The 14,368-nt window shown below is 50.9% G+C and overlaps 2 protein-coding genes across 2 annotated transcripts; both read right to left on the bottom strand.

The window, feature by feature from the left end:
* Positions 1 to 5: 5 nt before the first annotated feature.
* LOC131207959 (putative uncharacterized protein DDB_G0268364) lies at positions 6 to 2,164 on the bottom strand. Its single transcript, XM_058200595.1, has 2 exons — positions 1,845 to 2,164; positions 6 to 1,775 (listed from the first exon to the last, which is right to left on the bottom strand). The coding sequence occupies exons 1-2, from the start codon at positions 2,162 to 2,164 to the stop codon at positions 521 to 523; spliced, it is 1,575 nt and encodes a 524-aa protein (XP_058056578.1). The 3' UTR covers positions 6 to 520.
* Positions 2,165 to 10,897: 8,733 nt separating this feature from the next.
* LOC131206956 (clavesin-2-like) lies at positions 10,898 to 12,137 on the bottom strand. Its single transcript, XM_058199561.1, has 2 exons — positions 11,538 to 12,137; positions 10,898 to 11,434 (listed from the first exon to the last, which is right to left on the bottom strand). The coding sequence occupies exons 1-2, from the start codon at positions 12,135 to 12,137 to the stop codon at positions 10,898 to 10,900; spliced, it is 1,137 nt and encodes a 378-aa protein (XP_058055544.1).
* Between the last annotated feature and the right edge of the window lie 2,231 nt (positions 12,138 to 14,368).

Below are 14,368 nucleotides of genomic sequence, written 5' to 3'. Positions count from 1 at the left end.
GCGTTGTAAACAAATTTCATTTCCCATTTATGTTCGATAAGAAATATAGATTAATATAATGGCGTAACAAACAGTACGCTTCCCTTTCGGTACACTAAATCGTTTTCAAACGCTCGATGAAAACGCTTTGACGAACAGAAAGAACCAAACGATTGTCTTAAATAAAAACAAACTCTCCAATAAACGCCATCCTTTCACGCCTTTCCAATTCTGCAAATCGGCAATGTTATCATCATCGAATAAGGTTCAAAACTATTACTAAATTCTCGCGTCTATATACGTATGTATGATAAAAGAAAATCCTTTGTTGACCGTCCGAAGTGTTGTCCACTAACGCCACTGCAGCGTATCAACAGCGTGTCGCATTCTAAAACCACATTAAAGCTCCTTTGACGAAGGGGCGATACGTTTCCCTAGAACCGGGTTCTATTCGTTACCGATTTTCTAAAATGTTCATTATGTATCATGTGATCGATGCTCTAGCTACTGGAAAGTTCTCGCTGGCCCGAGTCACGTTCTACTACGTGTGATATTGTTGCTGGTGCAATTGTTGCGTACTGTGCAGCTGCTGCTGGAACTGCTGTTGCTGCTGTTGCTGTTGCTGCTGTTGCTGTTGCTGTTGCTGTTGGTGCTGTTGCTGTTGGTGCTGCTGGTGCTGCTGTACCGTGACTGCATCGACTTGCTTCAGATAGCTGGGATCGATCGATGCGATCGAGTTGATAACGTAGCTTCCGCCTCCGCCGGCCGTCTGTAAATGCTGCGGTGCAATGCAAACCGCGCTCACTGGGGTCCCCGCCTGTGTCACCGGAGCTGGGCCGTGTAGGGGAATTATCTCGATCTGATTATGAACCGGCGGCAAAACCTGTTGGGCCTGTGGGTGATGGTTCGACGTGATCGGCGTGGCGGTGATAGGCCAGGCGATCTGGTTCTGGCCAATCTGCGTTATGCTTGTCTGCGGAAACGAATTAACTGCCGCCAGCTGGGAGCTGTCGATCGTCTGCACGGGGATTAGCATACCGTTTTGCATTACCAGCATCGTGGTGATTGCGCCAGGGTTTTGATTCGGTATGAACTGGGCCGTCGGAGCGATATGGTGCACCTGCTGCTGCGGGTGTTGCTGGTGTTGAAGCTGCAGCTGGTGGTGGTGCTGGTGCTGTTGCATTTGGTGCGGCTGAGACTGAACTTGCAGCTGAGATGACGGATGTGTGCTCGTGATGACGAATTGTGTGGCGCTACCCACCATTTGATGTTTGCTCTGATAGTGCTCGCGAATCTCTTCCAGCTCCAGAAACTCCGTCTCGCAGAAGCTGCACTCGAACGGTGACGTGTGAGTGCTTTCGTGCAGTGCCAGCTGCTGTTCGTTGCCAAATATTGCGCCACAGACGCAACACTGCATCTGGTCGCTGACCGTGCACTCATCCGCAATTATTTCGCCATCACTACTCGCCGGCATGCAGTCTTCTGGCTCAGCGGGCTCTGGTCGCTGCTCCGGCTCTGCCTGTTCGACAGCGACCTCTTCCAGTGATTCCTGCGACTCTTCGTCGTTTATTTTGAGCTGGCCCCTTCGACTGCGCTTGCGTTTCGGCTGGCTATTGACCAGCTCCGTCATCACCGTTCCACCGCTGCGTATTGCTTCGTCCATCTTACGCATCTCTCGCATGCGTATCTTCACGAAATGGTAGCGCTCGTAGTGCAGTTGTAAACATTTAAACGTGGTCGTTGTGAACTTGGTGCACCCGAGTTGGCATTTTACCATGCTAACGGTATGCTTGGCTCTGAAATGAATGAAAAAGAGCTGGATATTGGCCTGGAATGTGTAATCGCCCGGAGCACTGTGCTCTTACTTGATGTGCGTCGACAGCTTGTTCGGATCGAAAAAGTATTTACCGCACTCGCGGCACGTATGTTCGTCCTCAAAGTGCATCCGTATGTGACCGAGCAGTTGCATCGTCTTGTTAAACGTATGCCCGCACGTTTTACACTTAAACCCGAGCCGCAAACGCTGATCCGAGCCGTCAGTGATGACGCGGAAGTGTTTGACCATCTTTACGATTTGGAAGCTGCGGAAGTTTGGAAAATCTTCCTCCATCGACGGTCGTGTGTGGTCCGATTCAGTGTACTCTTCCTCTTCGGTTGGCTCTTCCAGCGGCCCATTTAGCTCCATACTCCAACCTGCGTGTATGTCGTGTTTTCTGTGATGTCGGAACGCCTAGCCGTGGGTGGTGTGCTCGTGTTGAATTCTGCGGTGTTGAGACTGGCCAACAGGTTTAAACTCCGCACAGCATCTTAATGCAAACGATGCTTAATGCAAATGAAAAGCGTTTCAAGCCACCAGATGAAAATCTGTTTTCTTAATCAGATTCTCAGAATTTATCTTTTTATTGCTGACGTCTGGTGATGTAAACAAAGGATGCTTCGATTGCCAAACAAAGTTTTTTTGGGACAATCTGGCGCCCCGGTGAAAACGGTACTGCTTATAGGGAGGGATGCCACATTTGGAACGTTTGGGCCACAACGTATTTAAAATATTAAAGCCATTTGGCCCGTTACAGTGGAATTAGCAAAAAAACTGCACTATCTGCTCGGCTGAGATCATATTTCCTCAACAGTAAACACTTAAAATAGAACAAAAATGAGCGCAAATAATTCTATGAAACTGCTGCGGCAGTCGAATTTCCGTTGTGTTCCAATTGCTAAAAACTGTGCTGCAATCAAAATGCGTTAAATTGCAGATGTTTTTCGTTCTACTTTAAGCAACTGACACGCCTAAAACAAAGCCAATAAACAATGTTTTAGCGAAATGTTGCAAACACCCTTTTGCGTCTCTAACAATACCTATTAAGGCAATGAATCGCGTGCTAGACGTGCTCTTGGCAATTCGAGCCGCCTCAAGGATGAAATTTATTAATCTGCGTATGCAAAAAAGGTTTGCTTCTGTGTTCACCGATCTTTGCGTTTGCATGCTGGGCGAAGAAACTACTGGCCGTTACTTTCCGTCCCTCTAAAGCAGCAGATGCGAACAGGTTCGTGCTTGTCGCCCGTTCACAATCTCCAATCCCGACCCAATCATGGTCAGCGCCATCGGGTCGTGATGAGTAACAAACTGGTTCGATCGTAATTTGGTGCATTTGGCTTGCAGCAAGCAACTTACAACTGAAACTCAATATTATTTTCTGTGATGTCCAGTGACGGCCACACCAGTAGTATTTGTTACCCAAAAAGGCAAAGGCGCTAGGTTAAGATGAAGGCCACTAAAAAAACCTGGTGGACCAGGTGTGTCAATCTTTCATTACTTCGTCGCTATGAGGAATTTGGAATTTCCTCTCTTCTACATTTTATTTTAATATTACTTTAAACTCGCGAAACATAAGGTGAACCCTAAAGGTCTTTGTCCTGCAGGGGTGAAGTTCAGTTTTTGCCCGTACCCGAGACCTGAAGTTGTTGAAACCTATAATTATTCTTTGTTTATATCCATCATCGGAGTAAATGCGACGTCGTCGATCACGCTTATTTTGCCATTTGCTGACCAAGGCTGGCCATTCGGGCTGGCCATTCGAATACGGCGGCCAACTCTCCTTCTCTCCTTTGATGTGCGGTCCAATCAGAAAGAATCAGCGCCGGGAATACGAGCGAGCATGATGAACGTACCGAAGCTCCGAAGCTCTTATTAAGTGATCGCAGACAAACATTTCCCCTTTTCGCTTCGATCAACCGCCGCTAAATCGAACACCATCCGAAAAGGATCCAGAGGGCCACCTGAGGAGCGGGCCCATGTGGACAATATTTTCATGCTATAAATTACAGTAACCCCAGCAGGATACGGGCGATTGATTATTATGCACGAACTGAACGAACTGATCCGCGCTGATCGATGGACGGCCTTTTTTTTGTATTGGTGCACCAAGTGAGCAAAGAGGACGAAGGCAAAAGCAAACCTAATTACGTACACGGAACTTCAGATCGGCCTTTTAACGACGTGCTCCACTGTCTCCTCCGTAACTTCTGCGAGTAAGAGGAGATCCCTGAAGTATGGAATTTATAAACTAAGAGCAGTCGATACTTTGTTGCAAACTATCATCATGCGACGCCATGTGAGGCCACGACGAGCTTAATGAGTTAATTTTTTTCACAATAACAAGTGGCAAGTGAACCACAGTCTTGAATGCAAATTTTTGTGCATAAAATTATGGTTTTCGCGTTGCTTTTTACGTTCTCTGTTCCATTTCAATCCTTCATTTTTAGTTTGGTCCGTAGTTTAAAATCATACACAGCATTCAGACGGAGCGGAAGAAAGGATTGTTCCAAGAGCGTTTAATAACCCCAAGTCTGCTCTTTCGTGTCAGTAGTCTTTCCGTCCATATACCATAAAGTTCCTGAGTTCGTTCCGACCTAGTGATTCGATGATGGGGGATAGAAAAAAAAGACTTACAGGAACCGGCTCCCCTATACTCACTGCTGGACTTGGCCGCGGGGTCGCGACGGTCATTATAAACGCGCTCACGTAGTCAGTTTGTGTCTACGGGGCACACGCCCCGTTGCATAGGTTTTGTATCTTTTTGCCCACGGCCTTCTTCCCGCCTTCTTCCCGCGTGTACCGTATCGCACCGGATCGCGCGTTCCGACCGGGACCGGAAGCTGTTTGGACCGTCTCGTTACCGGTTTCGGAAGTTATTATTCATTTCTTTTGGAAGTTGCTCGCCGAGGTGGCGGAACAATACGATCGCGCTACCGCGGCGAAAGAGAGGGGGAGGAGAACGGGAATGGCTAATGACCAAATGGTGGCCATAGTCTGCAAGGGTTGCAGGAATGAAGCAGAACGCAATAACTGGCAAGACTTGCCGCCGGAGTATCCAAGCTCGAAGCGCGTCCAGAGTTGGGTGCGCTACCGTAACGCTCCGGTGAGTTTCTGGCCAGCTGTCCGGGTTGTGCGGTTGGCCAAGCATCGGCGCAGAGCAAACGCGAGCGTTCCGTTACGCGGGCGTTATGGGCCAGTTCATCTGCGTCTCAGGAACATCTGGCTTACCTTCTGCCGGGTTTATTGGGAGTGCTACTAAAAGTGAAATCATTCTCGAAATTTTGCAGCTATCTAGAAACCTCAACAGTGGCCACCGTTAAATATTCTGGTGACGGAAACGATTTACCGTGCCACGCCACGCATGCAGATGGGGTTTCACGCCAAGACCGGACACGGCAGAAGAGTCGCCGCGTTGCGTGTTGTTGACCCTGTTGTGATGAGGTGCTGCTGGCCGTGAACCCCCACAGGCGATGCCTCTAGAACCGGCTTGATTAGGCGATTAGAACTCTGCGCCTCAGGCTCTGGATAGACCGGTGTTTGCGTTGGACGGCTCAACAAACGGAAACACAATACCCTGCCATATGTGGCGCTTCCGGTTTATGCTCGCGGAATACTTAATAAGCATTAATTTGTCGATGTGCTTCTGTGCGTCTGTTCTACATTAAATCACATTAAAAAAGGAAAGGATTTAAAAAGTTTCGAACAAGTAAAATTTTTGATGAATTTTGCTTAAATCTTCTCCATTACCGGAATGTGTGCACCATGACTGCTCTCTGCTCCGTTGGCAACATTCCCCGTTTGGACTCGATCGCGGTAATAAAGCCATGGCCAACGGCTTCGGACAGCAACGGGCCCTGATGTGACGCTGTGTGACGTTTGTTGTCCGGCGTTAATTAGCATCAATTAGCATGTTTTTTTTCTTACCTTTTTTCTCCGTCAAGTGCACGAAGCGCAGGAATTCAGTTCCATCCGCAGGCTCCGTTGCAAAGGAAATGAAGCGAGTGACGCGAGTGGAACACACAAAAAACAATTTCCGCCCCGAAGCGGTTCTGACGATGGATTCTTTTGAGGCCCGGTGGATGTGTCCCCTGGTGGATCATATGTTTTCCGTGGATGCAGTGATTGAAAGGAGGCATTTGAATCCTATGACGGCGGATACCGCATTTCAGTAAGGGTCACCAAAATGTGTGCTCAATGTAATGAGCGAAAAAATCAAATGGCCTACGACAATGAGGCGATGGGGAGAAGCTCCTTCCTATACGCTGCGATCGTGACGTTAGTGGGGCCGGCAATGTTCTCCTTATGTTCGTTGCGCAAGTAAAGACGTCATAAGGTACAGTTTATGAAAACACAAAAACGACGAACCACGTAACGACTTCAATCGCGCGAAGAGCGCCTCTCTTGACCGAACCCTTCCGCTAGTGTTACGTGGGTCTCGAGGTGAGGTGAGGCATTTTTATGTTTGCTTACCATCAACGAAGGGCTTTCTTTCGCTTTGTTTCAGCCCACTGTAAACTTCGCTGGTTCCTCTCTCGTTGTGCGCCACTTCCTTCTTCGGATGGCTTTTAAAGTGAAGCTCAGCACCGAGCTCCCCCCTTAGAGGCCGTGCTTTTTGGACGCTTTGCAAAAGCGACAGATGGTGGTAGCCTTAAATCGCGCATCGAGTTCAATGTGGCAAAAACTAAAATGCTGCAAAACAGCGAACGATCAGCGCGCCGGCCGCAGGGTGATCGTTGCGAAAGGCGAATGCGACGCCCGGGCTCAATGGCAGCGAAGAGCACCGCGAAACGAACAGGAAAAAAGGGAAAACTCTTGCGAGGTGGAAAACAGGTCAGCACGGTACTTTCGGGCCCAGGCGCATGATGATGATCGTCCGCTTCCTTGCCGAGTCCAGTCCAGTCGCGTTCTCAGATGGGCGGCGCGTAGGTTGATTGGCCGTGGCCCGTCCTTCAAGGATACTCGCGAAAAGAAAAGATCGCAGAAACAAAAAATGGCTACACAAGAGTTATGACCAGCGAAGCCGAGCGGTGGGAAAGTGGAGAAGAAAGAAGCCACGATGAAGTGAAAGGCCACGGTTCTGGAACCGGATATCGGTCCGACTGCACATGGCGTGCACGGTTGCGATCTGGAGCGCCCGTTAATGGGCCACACGATCGCACGATCCCCATTGAACCGTCGGGTTGATTGAGCCGGCCGGAGAAGGTGAGAAAACACATTGCTTGAGCCACGGCAACCTTGTCCCCCCCGGCCCGGCCCGGCTTGAATTAAGAATCGGAACTAACTCAGGGTTCGTCGCTTCCCATCGGTCGCGGTCTTTCGTGTTTCGCCATTGTTAACGGGCGACCATCGGAGTGATCACTAGAAAAGCCCTTCACGCTCGCGAAGCCCGTGTTCCGAAATGAGCTTTCCATTTAGAAGAAGGTTTTCCGCGCTGCGAAAGAATTTCCCACCGATCGGAGAGGGAAAACAAACCATAAACCACAGCATCGTTTGCCGAAAAACGTTTAGCACGCTGGCCTCGCTGGCTGCTACGGACGGCCAACATCCTCCGACCGTTCGCCGTACCGTTTGTGTGTAATTTAATTGAATTTTCATTTCGCAACCCTCTGACGCACGAACCGCACCGTTCCGGGCTCTGACCCGCGAGCCGGACGCGTGGAGAAAACACATTAAAAATGGCAATATTTTGCTTTCGTTGGCTTGTTTTCAGGAGCGATGCAGCGACGTTCCGGCCGATAAACGGGTGAGCTGATGAGTCAGCCAGCCGAAGCCAACCGAGTGTCTCCGTCTTGGCAGCGTCCCCGATCTGGGGTGCATCGGTGAATTATTGCACCGCCGTTGCAACGAAATGTCCATAAAGAGAGGGCTTTCGTGAAGTACCTCTCGCGGGAACACCTACGGGAACCGAGCTGACGGTTCTGATTGCACCGAAACATGAATCGATGAATCACCGGGGGCGACCTACACCCGGTTCGTGGGGTAGCCTGCGAAAACCAGAAGACGTTCGGATTACCGTTAGCTGATGAATAAAACACGAAACTTCCCTGTTTCTGGTGTGGTATTTGTATTGGCGCACAGTTTGTTACGTAGAGCTGCATTTATTTTTAAGTACGAAATATTTTACAAATGCAATCCGAAAGAGGGGTCCCTCTGCTTTTTCACTTCGATTTCGACGCCCAGCTGCAAACCATTCAAGTGTTTTAATTTATACAACCCACTTTTTTTCGCTGGGAAATTCCACAAAATCCGCAAATGGAAAATGGCCAAAAAGGAACCACCTTCCGGTAGGCCGAGTCCGGTTGCTACCCTTTTGCTTTGGCAGAACCGAATGTCTCGAAGGGAGGGACCTACTCCTATAATATCATCACTACATTTAGTAACCATATCTAAACGCTAGCCGTCTTATCAGTACGCTGGGAAATCTACTACTTTTCGCGCGCGCGCGCGAATCCTCTTGATCCCGCTTAAGGCAACTCTCTCATTCCTCATGCCAAGGCTTTAGTTATCAAGTCTGATCGTGTTAACGTTTTCGTTCCGTTGCAACCTGCCGCCGATGCGATGCTCGCGCGGTTCTCCGGGGAGCACTAAAATAGTACTTCGACGCTGCAAAGCTTCACCAGTCGCCTCTTGTGCGTTAATAAATCGTCATGCAAGCGTGTTATCATCATGGTACCGCAAGTTTAGCAGAGATGCAGCATTACTTTCTATACCGTTTCGAGCCGTTTTTTTTCTTTCCTATTTCCATGTATCGGATCAGTCTTGGTCTGGAAAAGGAGGCAACTAAAAGCAGATCAGCAGTGTGAATGGTGGTGATTCGATGTTCGTCTTTATGAATTAGATTCTATCTGTGGCCGTTGATGAATTATGTATTTCATGTTCCGTTTATGTTGCCCCATAAGGATGGCTTCGTGGGTCGCGATAGTAATAAATCAACGTTCTACAGAGACACAGACAAACATTGGCCAGAGTTACTCTTCCGGAACGCCTTTGTTTCGAACTCAAAGAAGCGGATAAACATCGTCGGAACGTCTGGCGCGTAATTTCTGCTCGTTCATTATACCGATTGATTTTAGAAACGCGTCGCCGAACAAACACCGTCTCCGGGGGTTCCGTCCGTGGGTTTCCTGCAACCGATCGGCCTACGCACTACAAAGTAGTAAATTGAGGCTCCCACCAACGGAATCTTTTATGCACTCCGTTCTCGGGGCGTTGTGCAAAAAAAAGTGTCACATCGACCCTCCTCCGAGCGGGTCCTGGCCACCGTTGAGGCGACCCGTTTGCCTGGAGCGTCCGTAATGGCAATAATTATCGTTGCCTGCGGTGCAATTAAATGCAAAATCGTGCACGGGTGCGTCACGGGTAAGTTTATGTAGGTGCGCGAGCCAAGAGGAGCCATTTCGCGGGGCCGGGCCAAATGGACCCGCCACTGAATGTGGCGACAAAGAAGATTAAAGCTGTAGCTCTTATATTTCTCTCAACCGGCACTGTGCGTCTCTCTGCGGGACCCGGGTGCACCGGAAGGCTTAGCGAAACCCTGCGTAAACACCGGCGGCCATAGGGACGATAAATCAGGGACACATTGGCGTCACCGGCGTCGTCGTCGCCATCGCTGGCTGCAGGGAGGAAATTAATTTCCACAACCTTCGCACGCCGCGAGGGGGACCGTTTGCTGTTTGCGTTTTTTTTCGTTCCACCTTTTTAACTCGTCCGACAGGATTCGGAGACAAGCGACGATCGATTACGGCGAGCCGGAGGGTCGCCGGTAAAAAGGTAACGCGGATGGTTCCGTTAGTGTGCGCACACACTGCGAATGGCGCCACCTGACGCAGGGAAAATACATGCACCGCACGCAAATCGGTGCGGCGAGCGACGGGACATGAACCCGGTGAGGCCCGCGGGGCAAACATTAAAATATGTATGAACACCGAACACCGAGCGCAAGGAGGGCGGCCTCACGCGGCTCGAAAGTAATCGAAGAAGCCGAGGGCGTGCACCAGGAAGGAATTAATATTTTACTCCGACTTCATTAGTGGTACATTAAATGGTTATCAAGTTCACTCTCTGATTAGACACAGTCTGAGAGGAGGGACTTGCCACTGCTAAACGGATGTCAGCGCTCGAGGGACATTCCTTCTGGTTTCTCACAACCCCGATCGCTGCGACTCGGTTTACCCACTAAACGTGTTCCCTTGTGTCCGCGAAGACGGCAGGCAAAACTATGCGCCCCTCGGTGCCTTTCTCCCCAAAAAGGGGTGTACCCCCGGTACACCAAATATGGCCCACAACGTGCCCTGATGCATTACTGACCGCAATGGCGCGTCTGTCAGCGAGGCGTGCGTGCGGCCACTACTAAAAGAAACCTAACCGGAACACATTCGCACCGACGCTGTTCCAAATATTTCGCATCCCGGGGAAGGACACCAGCCACTCCCCGGCTTCTGCATAAAAGGATGTTTGGACTCTTCGTATCCCCGCCAGCGTTCCGTAGAAGGCAAACTGGACCGGGCATGGCGTTGCCAGATCCGGCCGTTGTTTAACCTTGATCGTCGATTTGCCTCGCTGGAGAATCAAGACAACAGCAACTCGGAACTGACAACGTGGCCGTGACAAACAAAACCTGCGGTGTACGCCCGAAAACGCAAGTAAACACGCGTTGGACATGCAAAATCACGTGGGTCCTAAATTTGGACGTTGCCCGATGGTCGATTCCACTGTCACGCTTGCGTGACTCCGCGGTTTCATCGCTTCCTTCCAGCGACAAACAAAGCAGGCCGTGCTTTACTTCTTATTCGCTGCGCACGAAGCGAGTAAACAAAATCACAGTTGGCTTCGCCGGCAAAATGTGTTAATGGGATGTGTTTGTGTGGGGGATATGAATTTTCCTGCTTTAGTTCCCGACTTTTCCAGACCAACGTTCTGTCGTGCCTCCCTCGTCACGGCTTGTGCTTCCGAACGCGATCGCTACCACCAGGAGTGCTGCTGTACCTGATATGAGATCATCATCGCGCAGCGGTGGCCCCCGCTGGCCACGGAAACGATCCAGTCTTTTGGTGGCGGGGCCCCGCCCCTACCGTGTGCAACCGTCTTGCGTGGCCACCAGCGTCACAAGTCGCACCCGCCGGCCCCGGCCGTCACGCCGAGCAGCGTGTTCGTCGCCGGATCGTTGGCCTTCGCCGTGAGCACTCCGATCTTGACGGCCGCCGCCTTGGTGGCCGCTTTCAGGAACTCGGTGCCGTGAGACGATGACAGCGAGGCAGGTGGCGATGGCGTAGGCGAGCGGCTCGACGAATGGTCGGTGCCCTTCCGGTGCTCCCCCGGGACGAACTGTGCCGGCGATTTGGTGTAGATTTGCGTTTGACTCAAACAGTACGACGGGGCCGGCTTGGTGACGGTTTGGCTCGACTCGAGCAGCTCGTGGTACCAGTTGAGCGGATTGAACGTGGGACCTTCGCCTCCGAGCTCGGTCGGAAGGATGTCCCGGGCGACACAATCGTGCAGCGTGGACAGGTTGCTACCGTGCAGTTTTATTCGGTCGCGAGTTTTCTCCTTCAGGAACGGCCGAATGACGGCGAGCGCTGCCTCCACGTACCACGGCTGACCGATGAAGTGGATCGCCTTGAACCGGACCGGGAAGCAATCCTGGTGAAGGAGGTTAGCAAAAGACGATGGTTTACAACGCATTTACAGCAACTTAATGTCGGTGGAAGGGTGGAAACGTGTTGGTTCCTGCTTGCAAGCTCACCTGCAATCCTTCGATCATCAGCTTCAGCACTTTCGGGTTGAGGTTGGACGACTGGCGGAAGGTGAAGTTGGTCCAGTCGACGATGGCCACGAACCCGTTGGCCTGGTTCTGTTTGTCCTCCAGCAGCTTCTCGATCGTCAGCAGCATCGCCCGGTACACGGTGACTAGTGAGTAGGACGAGTAGTCCCAGTTGGCCGTGAAGAACACCAGAACTTTCCGGCCGCGTCGGTCCCGGTTCGGCAGCACACCCGGAAACCCATCCCGCAGCGCGATCTGTATCGTTTCGTCCAGAACCGACAGCCGTTGCAGCAGCACCGCATTGCGCTGCCGATACGCATGATAGTTGATGATCAGCTGGAACGCTTCGTTCACGTTAAACTTCCGTGCGTACAGGAACCGAAACAGAAACTCATCGTCCTGGAAGCAGGACTTGTCTTTCAGTGCATAATCCCGACTCGCACCGATCAGCTCCTTCAGCGCGATCAGTGCCCGGCTACGATCGGTCGGTTCGTTGCGATTGAAGCCGAGCTTTAGCTCCGAGATGGTCAGATTGTGTCGGTACCGATTGTTGGACCACTCGAAGTCACAGATGTCGGACATTGTGTTTATGTTGACGCAGTGGTCGTGTCTTGACTCAGAACAAACTTATATTAACACCAGCCACTCGGCTCGCCACCCAAATCGGTTCGTCCAATGTCCGACCAATGGTTAGTACTGGGGCAAATCCATCGTGAGCCACCGTTTACGACGAACGTCTGAAATGTGCAGATAAAAAAGCAAGATTAGCACAGGCATATCCAGCGTGGGGGGACCCCGAATTCGATCTGTTTTGCCAACTTTGAATTGTATCCACGCTTTATCACACGGCCCAAAAAGCTTAACGTCGTCGCGACGCCATGTTACTAAATTCCCCAAAAAGAGACAGAAAGAATGGCGTTCTTCATCGTAAGCAGCGACCGTGTTGGGTTTATCTACACGCTACTACGAGTTTCTCCGGAACTGAGCGATAACACCAACGACGTGAGGTGAAATGACAAATATTGAAAAGGAAAAACTTGAGACCGTCTTTCCTAGGAAAAGGAGCGCGAACAGAAAGCTTAGGAAATGCTGCAGACAGCGCATCCGGCACACGCAATCTCCGCCAGAGATTGGCATTGTTTCGAGTGGACCAAGTTCGTAGCAGGTGCCCCCCGGTGGCCAGCAAGCGAAAGAAACGATCTCGTTCCGTTGCACCATCGCACCGTTATTGTCACATTCCTCGGGGCGCATAAAATTGCGTGTACTGCACACCACGATGATATAATTCGAATGAAGTAAGGGCACGATCAGCACGATCGAAGGAGAAACTATGCTGGGCCGGTTGCAATGGGTTGCGCAGTTTTGCGACCGAACCCACATCAGGCTGCCGTAACGCCAAGGCTTTCCCTACACTGGGAAGAAAAAACTGTGCGATGCCTGACACTGGCATTATGTTGTGGCGCTAAGTAGAAAAACAAAACAAATTACTGGTAACAAAAATGGATTGTATGTTGAAAGAGTAAAGCCAATTCCATGTCGCGCATCGAGCAACATCGCGGCGAGCTGACTGGGCCCCCTCCTAAACACTAATGGACACAGTTGTAATTGTTGCCGCGCTGGGGACACGGATGTCCATTAGGCCCCTTGCGACGGTGAACGGTGTTCCCTTTTCTGCAGTCTACACAAACCACAATCTGATTTTAAATTATGATGGGCAACGAGCGAACGGACGGCGTACGAGAAGATACCGGCGGTACCTAGAGTTGTTCCATCGTCACTCGGCACGGCAAGGTGGCAATGTTTGATCGATAATGAGCATAATTTGTGCTTCTGGAAAGTGGTATTTTAAAATTGCAATCCACAAGCACGTGCCTCGGGGTTTGTGGTCAGACCATTCCAGCAGACCGACTTCCATTTGCCTGCTTTTGGATTTTAAATCCGTACCTCAAGATAATCGATAATGTAAGAGACACCGGATTTCGATCGTAGTAGCGGACGGATCAGGGACCATCCATCTACTTTACGGCGAACGCAGCACGGTCCGGTGATCGTTGGAAGGATAGCAAAAACTGGAAGACGCATAAATCGCAACACAAGTGTAGGCGAGAAAGGTCGGCCGTATCTCCTTCTACACGCGATGGATGCAGTGCAGTGGAGCAGCAAATGAGATCATCACTGTTTTGTAGGAACCACCGCGCGAAGAGCCTGCTTAAGATGTGTCACCAGATTAGGAGATAATACAGAATCTACCCCAAGCAACCATGGATGAGCCCCTCGCACTGGACTGGCTCGCTTAACCGTGAACAAAATTTGCATTTCGATAGCTTTTTAATTATGCGTCCGTAAATCCACACTCGAGTCCGGATCGTTGCGCTTGCATGACGCTTCCGGGCCCGGGCCAGTTACGGCTTTATGTCTCGCGTTAGAAAGTCGAAGCCGGCGAACGCCCGCGAACCGGTTAGATGGGTGACGGTGAAGAGACAGAGAGAGAGATGAGTCAGCGCACCCCAACAACCTTCCAACGAAACGGTGCACGGGTGAATCACGGTTGGCCACCGGCACGTCGGAAGCGGGGCTTTCGGAACGGCGAAATTAACCGCTCAAATATGGTGACCGACTGCACAGTGAAACTTTACTAGCTATGCAGCTATGCCGCGGACAAGGTCCGTGTCGGCCATTTTTATCCTCCACCATTCGCCGTTGGCGCGGCCACACGCTCGGAAGGACCACACAAATGGGCAGGAGACCGCCGATTCCAGACGGTACGCGGGTCGTTACGAATATGGGCCCGCCGCTACGTGATCGACGAGCAG

This window comes from Anopheles bellator, chromosome 2, assembly GCF_943735745.2.
Source record: "Anopheles bellator chromosome 2, idAnoBellAS_SP24_06.2, whole genome shotgun sequence".
NCBI classification, from domain to species: domain Eukaryota; kingdom Metazoa; phylum Arthropoda; class Insecta; order Diptera; family Culicidae; genus Anopheles; species Anopheles bellator.
Note: the sequence above shows the minus strand (reverse complement) of the source record. Positions and strands in the feature narration are given on the sequence as shown.

Excerpts from the sequence above, each read along its gene's own strand:
- LOC131207959 (XM_058200595.1), bottom strand. The coding sequence starts at position 2,164 with ATGGAGCTAAATGGGCCGCTGGAAGAGCCAACCGAAGAGGAAGAGTAC. Across the intron at positions 1,776-1,844 it reads AAGCTGTCGACGCACATCAA|AGCCAAGCATACCGTTAGCA; the intron begins GTAAGAGCACAG and ends CATTCATTTCAG.
- LOC131206956 (XM_058199561.1), bottom strand. The coding sequence starts at position 12,137 with ATGTCCGACATCTGTGACTTCGAGTGGTCCAACAATCGGTACCGACAC. Across the intron at positions 11,435-11,537 it reads TGATGATCGAAGGATTGCAG|GATTGCTTCCCGGTCCGGTT; the intron begins GTGAGCTTGCAA and ends CTCCTTCACCAG.